The following is a 13925-nucleotide window of genomic DNA, read 5'->3' as shown; positions in this document are numbered from 1 at the left end:
CCCTGGAGTTCAATCATCTTTTCTGTTTGGCCAGAACAAGGCATGTAGGCCAGAGGTAGATCATAGGGACAGAGGCTGGAGAATGGCAGTAATATTCATTTATGCCTTCTTTAGAAAGTGATTGCAAGAAACACATTCACCCATCCAAACTCAAAGAATGGAGTTGTAGATGCAGAGAACAGTGGAGGCAAGACTTTTAATGTCAGTCTTGCAAGATTGGGTGTCTGGTAGGCAAGCACACCCAGGGCAGTTACCAGTATTACTCTTTAATATGTTGCTCAAATTCTTTCCTTTATGACTTCATACCTTTATCTGTTGCCTATCCTATAATTTTTTCCAAATTTGTCCCTGGACCTTCCCTCAAGATGGGCTTAGCTAGACTACATGTGGCCTTGCCTTGTATTATAATTCATTTTACATCCTTTATTTGTAAGTTGTTGTTGTTGTTGTTTTCTCTGTTATTATAATGTCTCTGGCATAGGGAGGAGTCCTGGAAGCTGGAGCATAGATGCAGGTTAGCCTTAGCTGTACCGTAACTCCTTCTGCACAAATTGTGCTTTCAGCTTTGGTGGTAACAAATTTAAACATTCTGCAGTTTTCCAATCCTTATTTTGTCTTTTTTTTTCCCTAAGGTGGTGACCTATAGAGGTTCCTCTGAATTCCTCACCTTCACATATTCTGTTTCTTCTAACTTGCCATAACACAATCTTTCTCTCCAAATCAGTGAACATTTTTGCACTCATACTATGTTTTTGAGTACTGATTAAATAATTATGACCCAGCTACTCTATGTAATATTAAGCAGGGACACTATGCAAACATTAAAAATGTTTATCTTTATGAGCTGAACTGGAAGGCTATCTTTAGTGGAAAAAAAAAACCCAAGTTGCCAAATAGCATATTAAGAGAAAGTCTAGTTTTACCTTTGTTTAAAAGAAAAAGGAATACTCCACATACACACAAATATTAAAACAAAAGAACCCAATTGTGTATAGATAACACATGGACATATGAAAAGAAAAAGCCTACAAGATAACAGCCTATAGCTATCACAGGGGTTATCTCATGGTCCTTCTTGTGAATCCAAATGATGTAAAGCTTTGATCAAAAAAGATGTATATATACAGAATATTTTTCCAACAATTTTAAGGAGTTCAGGAACTCCTCTGATGTATCCTATTGGTTTTGTCTCTCTGGAGAACTCTGACTAACATGTTCATTCACTTGTCTTCACTGTGTTGCTGCAGCTTCTTAACTGGACTGCAGAGCCTTCCTACAGCAATTTTCATGCACAGATAGCTGTCCAGTTGTTTTCTGTGGGTGATGAGGGCTGAGATTCCCGACTCCCCATCTTGCTTATGTCACTTATATAGCTTCTGAATACATTGATATTTGTAAGGGCAAGAATATCTTGGATATACTTTGCTCTTTTCTGTATTAATTTCATAATCAACTTTTAGTTTCCACAAGCATGTTGTGATTTTGATTGGTATTTCACATAATTCATACATTAATTGGTTAGAATAGAAATTTTTACAATTTTGATTCTTTCAGTCTGTGACATTTGGCAGCAACAGTAACAAATCAGCCATGGAAGTTTCTCCTTCCCTTTATTTTGAGCCTGTGTGTGTCTTACATGTGAGACGGGTCTCTTGAAGACAGCATACAATTGGGTCTTCCTTTTTTATCCTGCTTGCCACTCTGTGCCTTTTTAGTGGGGCATTTAGCCCATTTACATTCAAGGTTAATATTGATATGTGTGCATTTGATTCTGTCATTGTGCTGTCAGCTGGTTATTATGTTTACTTGTTTGTGTGGTTGCTTCATAGTGACATTGGTTTCTGTGTTTAACTGTGTTTTTGTATTAGCTGGTAGCAGTTTTTCCTTTCTATATTTACTGCTCCTTTCAAGATCTCTTGTAAGGCAGGTCTGGTGGTAATGAAGTCCCTCAACATTTGCTTATCTGAGAAGGATTGTATTATTCCTTCACTTAGGAGCTTAGTTTGGCTAGATATGAAATTCTTGGTTGAACACTATTTTCTTTAAGGATGTGGAAGACAAAACCCCAAACTCTTCTGGCTTGTAGGGTACCAGTGGAGAGGTCTGCTGTTAGCCTGACGGGGATCCCTTTGTAGATGACTCACCCTTTCCTTATAGCTGCCTTTAACATTCTTTTATTTTGACCTTGGAAAACATAATGATTATGTGTCTTGGTGATTATCTTCTTGTGTAGAATCTTGAAGGACTTCTCTGTATTTACTGAATTTGACTGTTGTCCTCTCTAGCAAGGTTGGGGATATTTTCATGGACAATATTCTGAAATATATTTTCCAAGTTGTTTTCTTCCTTCCCCTCCCTTTCAGTGATGCCAATTACTTGTAGATTTGGCCTGTTTACATAACCCATACTTCTTGGAGGCTTTGTTTATTTCTTTTTTTTTCTTTATTTGTGTCTGACTGTCTTATTTCAGAGAACCAGCATCAAGTTCTGAGATTGTTTCCTCAGCTTGGTTTATTCTGCTCTTAATACTTTTGATTGCATTGTGGAATTCTTGTATTGCGCTATTCAGCTCTGTCAGACCCACTAAGTGCTTTTTTATACTGGCTATTTTTCTTTCAGCTTCTGTGTCACTTTATTGTGATTCTTATTTTTCTTGGATTGGATTTTGCCATCCTCCTGAATTTCCATGATCTTTTTTTTCCTATCCATATTCTGAACTCTATTTCTGTCATTCTAGCCAGTTTGGCCTGGTTAAGAACCTTTGTTGGAGAACTGGTGTGATCATTTGGAGGACATATGATATTTTGGCCATTTGAGTTACCAGAGTTCTTACATTGTTTTTTTTTTTCTCATCTCTGCATGTGGGTGTTTCTTTAACTGCAGAGTAGTTTGAGTATAGTCAATCAACTTATTTTCTGGATGTTTTCACTGGGCCAAGGCTTTGTGTAGGGTCTGTATTTGATGCTCACTTCTTATCTCTTGTTTCAGAGGGGGATATATTAGTGAGATATTTTTGGTGTTGAAGTTTTGAGGTGTGATTCAGTAGGTGATACCTAGGCTTACAGGACAGCTGGAAGACTCTTGTTCTGTTGTGTGGCTCCCCTATGTTTCCTCACATTTGCAGCTGTGTTCCCTCTCAGTGCTCAGAACGTGTGGTTTCCTCTCCCCCTGAGTGCTGCCTGTAGTTCCTGATTCAGCACTCCTGGGCTGCCCGCTGCAGCTTTGGGGAGATCTTTGTGTTTATGTTCCTTCCCCAGCTTAGAGACAGCAGTGGAAGAGATCTTCGTAATGGTTGTGGCTAAGGGTCATTTGTTTGACTCCTGGGGGCTCCACCCCAGAGAGATGCAGGTCAGCAATCGCTCAGTGCAGCCAGCCCAAGATAGAGGGTATGTGTTGTGGGCCCAAGCCAGGGGTTCTTTGTCTGGTGATGAGTGGTGGGGGGTGTGTGGGACCCGTGGGAGACAGACCAGCCTCTTCTCCTTGGGTTGACTGCAGATTATTAGAGGTGTGGATCAAGCACTTAGTGTCTTTGCTCATTCATTAGTTGGAGCGTGTCAAGGGCAGTTCCACTGCAGAGGCAGTAGCATAGAAACTTTCTGTTGACCTCGGAAGCTCTGTCTAGGGAGTTGGTGATTTGGTACTGGCTTGATAGTTCTGGCTGGTGGTGGCTGGAAGCCCAGGCCTGAGGATCTTCCTGGTGAGAAGATATGGGAATGGAAACCCACAAAACACTCTGGCCACTTTTCCATAGGGCTGATGTTTTATGCTTGGGGACTGCTCCAGTACCTGGTCACCTCAGATTTCCCAGAACCTGGAGGTGTCACCAGTGAAGGCTGTGAAACAGCAAAGATAGTGGCCTGTCCCTTCCTCTGAGAGCTTTGTCCCAGGGAGGTATGCAGTTTTGGTGGCCCAAAACAGCTGTAGGAAGTGGCTGGAGAGCCTAGTTGAGAGGTTCCACCCAGTGAGGAGGAACAGGATTAGGAACCACTTGAAAAAGCAGTCTGGCCACGTTTTGGTAGAACAGCTGTGCTGTGTTGGGGGTCTACTTCAGTCCTCAGTCGTCTCAGATACTTCAAAGCCCAAAGGCTGGAGTTGCTAAGTCATTAAAACAGCAAAGATGGTAACCCACTTCTCCCTCTGTGAGTGCCATCTCAGGGATAATTCAAATCTTTGTCACCTGGAGAGCTTGGTGGGGGTGGCTGCAGGCCCCAGTTGGGAGGTCCTGCCCAGTGAGGAGGAATGGGATTGGACACCCACCTAAAGCATAGTCTGGCTATGTTTGGGTAGAGCAGCTGTGTTGTGCTAGGCTGGGGGTTCTCTTCCACCCTGGGTCAGCTCAGATTCTTCAAAGCCCAAAGGCCGGAACAGCTAAGGCATCTGAACAGCAAAGATGACAGCCCAGCTCTTCCCTTTGAGCTCCTTCTTAGGGAGGTACAATGCCACTACTGGTAGCTGTCTGGAATTCCAAGCCAGTGGATCTTATCTTGTGAGGTGGCATGGAAGTGGGGCCTGTGGATTGTTGCTGTTAACCCCCCTGGATTCAGCCTCTTTCCTAGGGTTATATACAGGAGTCTAACCTCCAACTTTGCTGGAGCTGCAGCTACTTTTACCAGAAAACCCAAGTATCTAAGCCTTCGAGGACTCCATGCTGGCCTGAGTGGCTGCTCTGCCAAGACTCCACATAGCTCTGTGTATTAGACTGAAGACTGAAAGCCCTGGTGGAGTGGGTTCACAAGGAGATCTCCTGACTTGAGGGTTGCAAAGACCTAATGCTCACCCCTTCTGTTCCTTTCCATGACAGCCACACACACTAGCTGCTTCTGGTCAGCCATCTTGCCCACTCCTCCACTTCTCCTCTAGTTTTCTTAAGGTTTGAATTGGCATTCTTTTTTCAATTTTTTTCTGATTCACAGCTTTGTTACTTTATTGTATTTCTTTTCAAAAGATTGTTACTTCTGATTTTAGCATTGGCTACATCTCATAAATATTGCTTTATTTTATTCATATGTACCTTGTATATTAATAAGCAATTTGGCAACTTATACATTAAGGGGTATTGAAGAAGGGAGGAGGCTTTGATATCTGCAATGTTAGTTTGGATTCCCACCCCTTCACTTACTAGCTGCGTTTCTGAATTCCTCTGGCCTAAGTTTATTCATCTGTGAAGTTGGTATAACAGCAAAACTTAGCTCAACTGAAACCATTTAAATTCTTTGAACATAGAAAGCACTCAATAAATAATAACACATGATTCACGTATAGAGTTTATTATATGCTGGGGTCCCTATTCTGAGTTTTGAATAAGTATCAGCTCAATCATCCTAAACAACTCCAAAATAGATATATAATATCTCAATTTTACAAATGAGAAAACTGAGGCACAAAAGATTGTGTGGCTTGCCCAGCATCACACACCTTGGGGTGGCAGAGCCTGAATTTTAAGCCAGGCAGTTTGGACAAGGAGAAAATTTTTAATTTTAAATTATGAAGTATATCGGTTAACTACTGCTGTATAACAAACTGCAAAATCCAGTGCTGACTGCAACATTCATTTATTGTCACTCACACATCCTCAGATCATCTGGAGATCAGCTGGGACTGGCTGATGTAGAGTAGGCTTAAATGCATGACTTCTCTGAACATGACTGCAGGTTAGCTTGTCTAGGTTGAGCTTGACTGAGATATATTTGACCCATGTTTCTTTCATCCTCTCCTGGATTCAATAGTTACCCAGTCAAACAAGAGTAAATTTTCTAAATTTAATGGGGGAGAAAAAGAAAGTTTGAGTCCCACAGTATCAGATGTTGCTATTGGCTGTGAACTTTGAATATCATCTCCATTATAATTTCCCACTAGACTCTAGATACAAGAAATCAAATCATCAGACTCATAAGTAAATGTGATTGCAGGGACCATATCCTTGTTTCTATCCCACTTCATGATTAAAATCACCTCCTTCTTTCTTATGCTACAGCTGGTGTAGGCAAGGAAATTGCCAAAAATGTATTAGATGATTAGCTGAGAGAGGTCTTAGGCAAACTGCAGCTATCTCATGTTGCTCTTTCTTAAAGACACAACCGGGCCAATATATTGCTTTTTTTCCCCTTTCCAATGGCAGAACCCCTCTGTCTGTTTATTCTCTCCCATCCAGAAACACAGAATATACAATGGTTACCACCATGTCTTTATTATGCTGTATCAGCATATATGGGAGATGATGTTTCTGAACTCCTGGGGGTCTGTGCCAGGCCTCATTTCTGTAGTGGCAAAGTCCTAACATTGAGCCATCTTTGATCTGAGAAGCCACAGGAAACAAAAGATTTCTAAATCTTGTTGTTTCACAAATAATTTTGGACAAATTCATAAATGATGAGGCCACATTATTTATCCTGATGTAGGATAAAAATAATGAACCTCCAGGACCTAAAGATCCTGATGTCTGTGGCATTGAGCCATCTGTTGGTCCATATTGGCATATTTTGTGCATCAAATCAAGCCTTCTTTGTCCAAAGGCAGTAGGCAGCATGAATTTTGTTATAGTCCATTCATGATCATATTTTGTGGGTTAGGGAGATTCTGATGGGCCATATCTGGCAGAAATCTCAGAATCTGTAAACTCAGCAGCACTTTCTCTTTTGCAACCTCTTTAAGGCATCTTTAATTTCTTTGTTCCTCAAACTGTAAATCAAGGGATTTAACATGGGAATGACCACAGTGTAGAAAACAGATGCAAATCTGTCAAAGCTTGAAGAACCTCCAGAGCTAGAACTCAAATAGACAAAGATTCCTGATGTATAGAAGAGGGAAACAGCTGTTAGATGAGAAGCACAGGTGTTGAATGCCTTGGACCTGCCTTTAGCTGAAGTGATCTTCATGATGGAGATGCCAATATAGCCATAGGATATCATGATAACTAGGGCACTTGCTATCCCAAAGAACATGGTTAATATAGCAGTCATGACCTGTACAAAGAAAGTGTCAGTACAGGACAAGATTAACAGCTGGGGCATGTCACAGAAGAAATGTCTGATGACATTAGACCCACAGAAGTGGAGTTGAAGCAAAGCACCAATTTGGAATAAAGAAGCAGTGAGGCCAGTCATGTAGGCTCCCAGTACCATCCAAACACAGAGGGTGGGTGACATGATGGATGAATAGAGCAGGGGGTTACAAATGGCAGCATAACGATCATAAGCCATGGCTGTCATGAGACAAGACTCACTCAGTCCCATCGTTGAAAAGATAAAGTACTGAATAATACAACCAACAAAAGTGATAGTTTGCTGTTCCTGTAAGAGGTTGGAGAGCATCTTGGGGACTGTGGAGCTGATATAGCAGACATCTATGAAGGACAGGTTACTGAGGAAGAAATACATGGGTGTATGGAGGTGGGAATCCATCCTTATTAAAACAATGAGGGAGAGGTTCCAGGCCAGAGATGTAATGTAGATCACCAGGAATATAGTGAAGAGCACTTTTATGATCCTGGGAAAATCTGAGAATCCCAGCAGGATGAAATAGGTGATTTCTGTAATATTTCCTCCCCAAGTCATTGGCTCAGTGCTCCTAATATCAGAAAGGAGACAAGAGAATGGATTGCTAACTCAGTTGAAGTGATAACATTACCATCTTCATATGTGTACATCTTTTCTTCCAACAAGCACTGGAAAAGGAGAAATGTTTCACTCTTCTGATGGAAAGACCCCAGCATTTCTTGAATTGTCAGCATGTACCTGCACAATACTTCAGGTTCTTGATTAATTCATGGAGTATCATGAGAATTAAAAATATATTTTAAAAGTTGACTGGTAATTTTTTAAAAATATGCTATAGAAATGCTGAGAGTATTACGTATAAGGTAAAGATCACTAATTAAGATAATAGTTTTTCTTCAAAAAGACCTCTGGTGATTCATTATATAACTGTTGCTTTAAAATTATGAAAGCTTAGGCCGGGCGTAGTGGCTCATGCCTGTAATCCTAGCACCTTGGGAGGCTGAGGTGGGTGGATCACCTGAGGTCAGGAGTTTGAGACCAGCCTGGCCAAAATGGCAAAACCCCATCTCTACTAAAAATACAAAAATTAGCTGGGCGTGGTTGCACAGACCTGTAATCCCAGTTACTCCTGAGGCTGAGGCAGGAGAATCACTTGAACCCAGGAGGCAGAGGTTGCAGTGAGGTGAGGTCATGCCGCTGCTCTCCAGCCTAGGCAACAGAGTGAGACTCCGTTTCAACAACAACAACAAAAATTATGAAAGTTTAAATGGCATCCTTCCAAAATATATTTGATGGACAACAGTCCTGCCCTGGATTGTTATCTAAGTAGATTTAAAATACTTTTTATTTTACCCTTTAGAAAAATTGCTTTCCCTGTTTATAATAACTTCTCCTATTTTAATAAAGATGTATTTAATATAACATATCCAAACTGGCCTTAACAATAATATCATAAATTCTGATAATATTTTGAGGCAGACAGAGCGTGGGTGTCCAATAAAGTTTTGGAATAAATTTTCTCAGGGAAGCCTTAATACAAAGCATTCCAGAAGGAGGCTAGTGCAGCTCACTCTTGGCCCCAACTATTGTCTCAATTTTAGAGTATCTGGGAAACAGCATAGTAATGTGGCTAAGGGTTCAGACTTTGGAGTTTATTTCCAATACCTTCTTCTTCTATTAACTTGTACCAGTGACATAAAAACATTAAGCTTAATTTACTACTAATAATGTAAGGACAATAAAAGCTTCTAACTTCCCAGGTTACTGGGAAGGCTATAAGTGAAAATTCATGCAAAAACTTAGCACACATTTATGTATACAGCAATTGTTCAACAGAGAATGGCTATTGTTATCACGGACTGCTTACAGATAATCATGAGTGACAGGTATACCTGTGGGTAGGAATGTGAAAAGTAATATTTTCATGGGTTAATTTGAGGAAATTCATGAGACAACATCAGCCCTATAGACAGCCAGGCCTCATTGCCTCCAGGCAGGTGTAGATTGAGACCTAGTGTCCATGCCGGTCAAGCCACCTAGAGTCATAGTGATATAAGCCGCATAAGCCATTTTTTCTTCAGTTTGCTTGACTTTGGGTACACTAGGTCAGTGGAAAACCAGCATCAAATTATGATGGATCTTGAACTAGGAAAAAGGTCAAAGTAAATATTTCAATTCTCTAATAATACAGAGATATATCTTTTTATTTTTTGGTAGATTCAATCAGCAAGTCAGAGCTTACCAACAGACTTATAGTATTAGGTTGGTGTAAAAGTAATTGCAGCAATGAAAGGTATGCATAGATAGTGTACATTCACTCTGCTCCATACTCAGACTGTCCTTTCTTGAGATCAAAGAGCAAACCAATGATAGATAATAGCCAAGACAATTTTGAAAAAGATGAATAATTAGAAAGGATTTTAACTTTCAGATATTAAAAAGTATTTTGAACATTGATAATTCATTATTCTTATAATAATAGACATGCCAAAAGAACAAATAAAAATTTCATAAATAAATGTGTGTTGGTAAGAATTTTATATATGAAAAAGTATTTTTGGTTGACAGTGAAAGAACAAACTCTTCTATAAATGGTCTGTGAGACCTGCCTCACTATGGGTAAAAGAGTATTTGAGGAATAAATAGATGTGCATTTATATAATCTTGGGATGGAAGTGATATTCCTGAAAAATAACACTAAAACAGAAATTATAAGAGAAAAAATATGGCAAAGCAATTTAAAACTTGGTTACGGCAGAAAAACTCTTACATAAAGCATATTTGAAAGACAGTTGATGAATGGGGGAAAATAGGGATAAGACAGAAAAAGACATATAATTATTACCTTAATATATAAGATATTGTATAAATCAGTAAGGAATGGGCACTCATATGACCACTGATGAGTGCACAAGGTAGTTCTACTTTTCTGGAGAAAAATTATGTGCTTTTTATAAACTCTTTTGCATGCATGAGCTCTCTCTCCAATCCTCCGCTCTCTTCTCTCTCTCTATCACACACACACACACACACACACACACACAAACACACACACACTCCTTACAAACCATTTATAATGTCAAACATTAAAATTAATGGATGGTATCATTTTGATTTTCTTCTTTATACTTATCTGTATTCTCTTGTTTTCCTACAGCTTCTGCATTTATGATAAAAATATTATTAAATGTAAAAATCATTAATAGGGTGGAGAAAGGGGGAGAAGAAGGAAGAGAGAGAGAGGACAGAGAAAAAAGGGGAGAAAGAGATAGAATGTGAGAGAGTAGACTTTCCTGAATCTTACTTGCAGGCTGTGTGATGTTTAGCACATGATTAACTTCTCTTTACCTCAGTTGCTTCATCTATATGTGAAGCTGATAATCATTAAACCTCAAAGGGTTGTTGCAAGGATGGAAATGACATAAAGGGCTTAAAACAATAAGGCCTCAGCCAGACGCAGTGGCTCAGACCTATAATCCCAGCACTATGGGAGGCCGAGGCAGGTGGATTGCCTGAGGTCAGGAGTTTGAGACCAGTCTGGCTAACATGGTAAAGCTCCTCCTCTTTGAAAAATACAAAAATTAGCCAGGCTTTGTGGCGCACGCCTGTAGTCCCAGCTACTCGGGAGGCTGAGAAGGGGAATTGCTCGAACCTGGGAAGCAGAGGTTGCAGTGAACCGAGATTGTGCCACTGCACTCCAGCCTGGGCAACAGAGCGAGACTCTTCAAAACAAAAAACAAAAACACTAAGGCCTCAAAAAATGTTAGCAATGATCATTCCCATCATCACTTCTCTCTTAAAGGGGAATAAAGGAAGAACTAGTACTGAAGTATCAAGGACCTCTTAATAAAATTATTTATGATTTCTAAACCAGACTAAAGATATTGTTGACAAATGATTGTACTTCTTTCTATCTTGTAGTATTGTGTTATCTCCCACACAGCTGAATTGTCAACTCCTGATGCTGCTTTTTGTTCCAGTACCACCAAGTACCCTCAAGCTGAGAACGCTGACTGTACAGAGCACACCTATAAGTAGAGACGTTTGGTTACTTAATGCTAAGCATTGTATATACTAATATTTGCAGAACTCAACAAGTTTGTGTCTAACACATTAATAAATGGTTCTTTCACTCAGGCTTGGATGTCAAACTAAGAAAATCTTATTTTTATTTCCATTATGGTTTTGTTAACTTGGAAATCTTTCTGTTTACTCTTAGAATAGCCATAAAAAGGAACGAGATCATGTCCTTTGCAGAGACATGGATGGAGCTGGAAGCCATCATCCTCAGCAAATGAACGCAGAGTCATTATCCTCAGCAAATTAGTGCAGGAACAGAAAACCAAACACCATATCTTCTCACTTACAAGTGGGAGCTGAACTATGAGGACACATGGATACAGTGAGAGGAGTAACACACACTGGGGCCTGTCAGGGGGTGGAGTGAGGGGAGGGAGAGCATTAGGAAAAATAGCTAATGCATGCTGGGCTTAATACTTAGGTGATGGGTTGATAGGCGCAGAAAACCACCATGAAACACATTTACCTATGTAGCAAACCTGAACATCATGCACAAGTACCCCAGAACTTAAAATAAAAATAAAAATGAAAAAAAGATTTAAAAATAAAAAAACCCTCTAATACAATATCTCAGATATGTTATCCAAGGTGAGTTAGATTTAATGGAAATATTTTTAAAATATAAGCTCTCACAGATAACATCCCCCAAACATGAATATAACTGGTCAATTCAGTGACAATAAGTCAAATTGTTGATCAATTGGTTGCACTGAAACTCTTTACTTTTTTATTACATTCTGGTGACACAGGCAGACATAATTAAATGTACTCTATGTAATCTACCATTTCCAGTAAAGAACAAGGAGTTGTGGATTGCTTTTCTTATTCATGATAAAATTTATCCTGAAAACTTACCTTGTTGACATTTGATAAGCTAGAGAAAAAGAGAAAAAACTCTGGATACATTCACTCTCTTTGATTAATTCCTTGCATATGTTCACCATCTTCTGAGACAATTCGCATAGGAAAAGATAATTGATGTAAAGATAGGTTAAAGATTTTACTAGATGAATATAGGTGATCAAAATCCTATCCAGTGCTAATCTAATAAGGACATGGTCAGTTTGCAAAGTTGTGCAGGGTACAAAATCAGGTAAACCCAGAAACGTTGCTCAATAAAGAACAATATATGTACAAGAAGGTTACAAAGAATATTTAAAGCAACACTTCTTGTGCTTGGAGTGGGTATCTCTGATATCTGTGTTGCCCAGGACAGTGTCTTCAGATCCCAGGGTCTCCAAAAATTACAACAGAGAGCAATTTGAAGTATTTCAGAAGTTCTAACAGCCTTATATAGGAGTACTCCGTCATATCATTAAGACTCAGTGTGTCTCTTGTTATTCAGAGATCATAAATCAAAGCTATGTATTTAAACAGAATCAAGTTAATTATTAGCATTTTGAAAACAGAATCCTGAAGGGCAAAAATTAAATTAAAAGGGTCCTTGGGGTGGAGAAAACTGGGAAACATACCCAAGCAGGTTTTGATCTGAGGAAATTCCTCTGAAACTCAGTAAATTACTATTTTTGATGCATTTTTCAGGCTTTATAGACAACATATATTTGACTATAGTTTATCCCAACACCCCCATTTTACAGGTGAAAAAAAAAGAAGATAGCAGTGTTCAAGGTCACATCCTTAAGAATTCAATACCCATCCCTCACTCCAGAATAATACCTGAAATTTTATGTTTGAGGTTTTTCTTTTTACAGAAGGTTGAGTAAGGAGTAAGAGAATCCAACGAAGAGCTTTATGTACAGAATGTGGAAGTGAGGAAGAGGGAAGAGTTGAAGAATGAGAGAGACTGAGGACCATAAACTCTGTTCCATGTGTATCCTTACCGGAAGAATTACATGGATATTGAGACGGTACAGAATCCACTGTTCTAAGTCTTGTCCTGTGACCTTTACCCAGGTCCTCCAAGAAGACAGGGTTCTTGCCAAAGGTTGAAATTGCTTATTTCTTTTCCAATGGAATTTTTCAGGTGGGCGTATCACACTCCAAGATGGGCATGTTTGACCACAAAATTGGCTGTCCACTCACAGCAAGAGAGATGGCCTCAAGTGGGAATCATTTTAAATGTGTCTCTGAGAGCAGAGATGAAACGAGAAAAGCCAATTAGAGAGAGAAAGCATGCCAGGTACTTGCTCTCTGGTGCCATGGTTGTCATGGAGTTTTTGTCCCTGCTGATCTCACGCCCCACTTTGCTATGTGGGTCAATTCCCTATTTCCCTATCGTCCTATCATGATGTCAGGATTGCAACTTTTTACAAAACTTGAAGTCATTGGAGTTGGAAAGAAGATAGGGACCATCTAGTCCAAAACTCTCAATTTCTGGGTGAAAAATCTGAGACCAGAGTGCTGAAGAGTTTGCCCAAGATGACACCCTAGCCAGTAATATAGCTTGATAGCAATAAATTTGATATGTACATGCTTCTCTGCTTACAAAACGCTTTCATTCTAGGCAATTACGTACATATTTCCTCAAATACCTGACTTGAGTCAATTATCACAGCAGTCCTGCAAGGCAGACATGGCATTATTTCCCATGCATAAGTGAGGAAATTGAGGCACTAAGGAATACAATAAGATTAATTCATAACAAAGCCATGGCTTCTCATGGTTATGACTGTGGGTATTGATATCATACAATTTGGGTTGAATTTTGGCTGGCCACTTGCTACTTGTGTGACCTTGAGCAAATTAACCTCTCTAAGCCTCAGTGTTTTCACCTGTAAAATGGGGCTAACAGTAATAGCTACTTCACAGGGTAGGTTTTCATTGAGAATTAAATTGGATAAAGACTATAAAGCACTTATCAGAGTATGTAGTATAAATCATGCTTTCTGT

At 39.5% G+C, this 13925-nt stretch overlaps 1 protein-coding gene across 1 annotated transcript; it reads right to left on the bottom strand.

Annotated features, from left to right (window-relative positions):
• Positions 1-297: 297 nt before the first annotated feature.
• On the bottom strand, positions 298-13130 carry LOC100976396 (olfactory receptor 5AN1). Its single transcript, XM_057299036.2, has 2 exons — positions 12753-13130; positions 298-7566 (listed from the first exon to the last, which is right to left on the bottom strand). Exon 2 carries the CDS (start codon positions 7551-7553, stop codon positions 6618-6620), a length of 936 nt encoding a protein of 311 aa, XP_057155019.1. The 5' UTR covers positions 7554-7566; positions 12753-13130; the 3' UTR covers positions 298-6617.
• Positions 13131-13925: the final 795 nt, after the last annotated feature.

Source organism: Pan paniscus, chromosome 9 (assembly GCF_029289425.2).
Source record: "Pan paniscus chromosome 9, NHGRI_mPanPan1-v2.0_pri, whole genome shotgun sequence".
NCBI lineage: Eukaryota > Metazoa > Chordata > Mammalia > Primates > Hominidae > Pan > Pan paniscus.
Note: the sequence above shows the minus strand (reverse complement) of the source record. Positions and strands in the feature narration are given on the sequence as shown.

Excerpts from the sequence above, each read along its gene's own strand:
- LOC100976396 (XM_057299036.2), bottom strand. The coding sequence starts at position 7,553 with ATGACTTGGGGAGGAAATATTACAGAAATCACCTATTTCATCCTGCTG.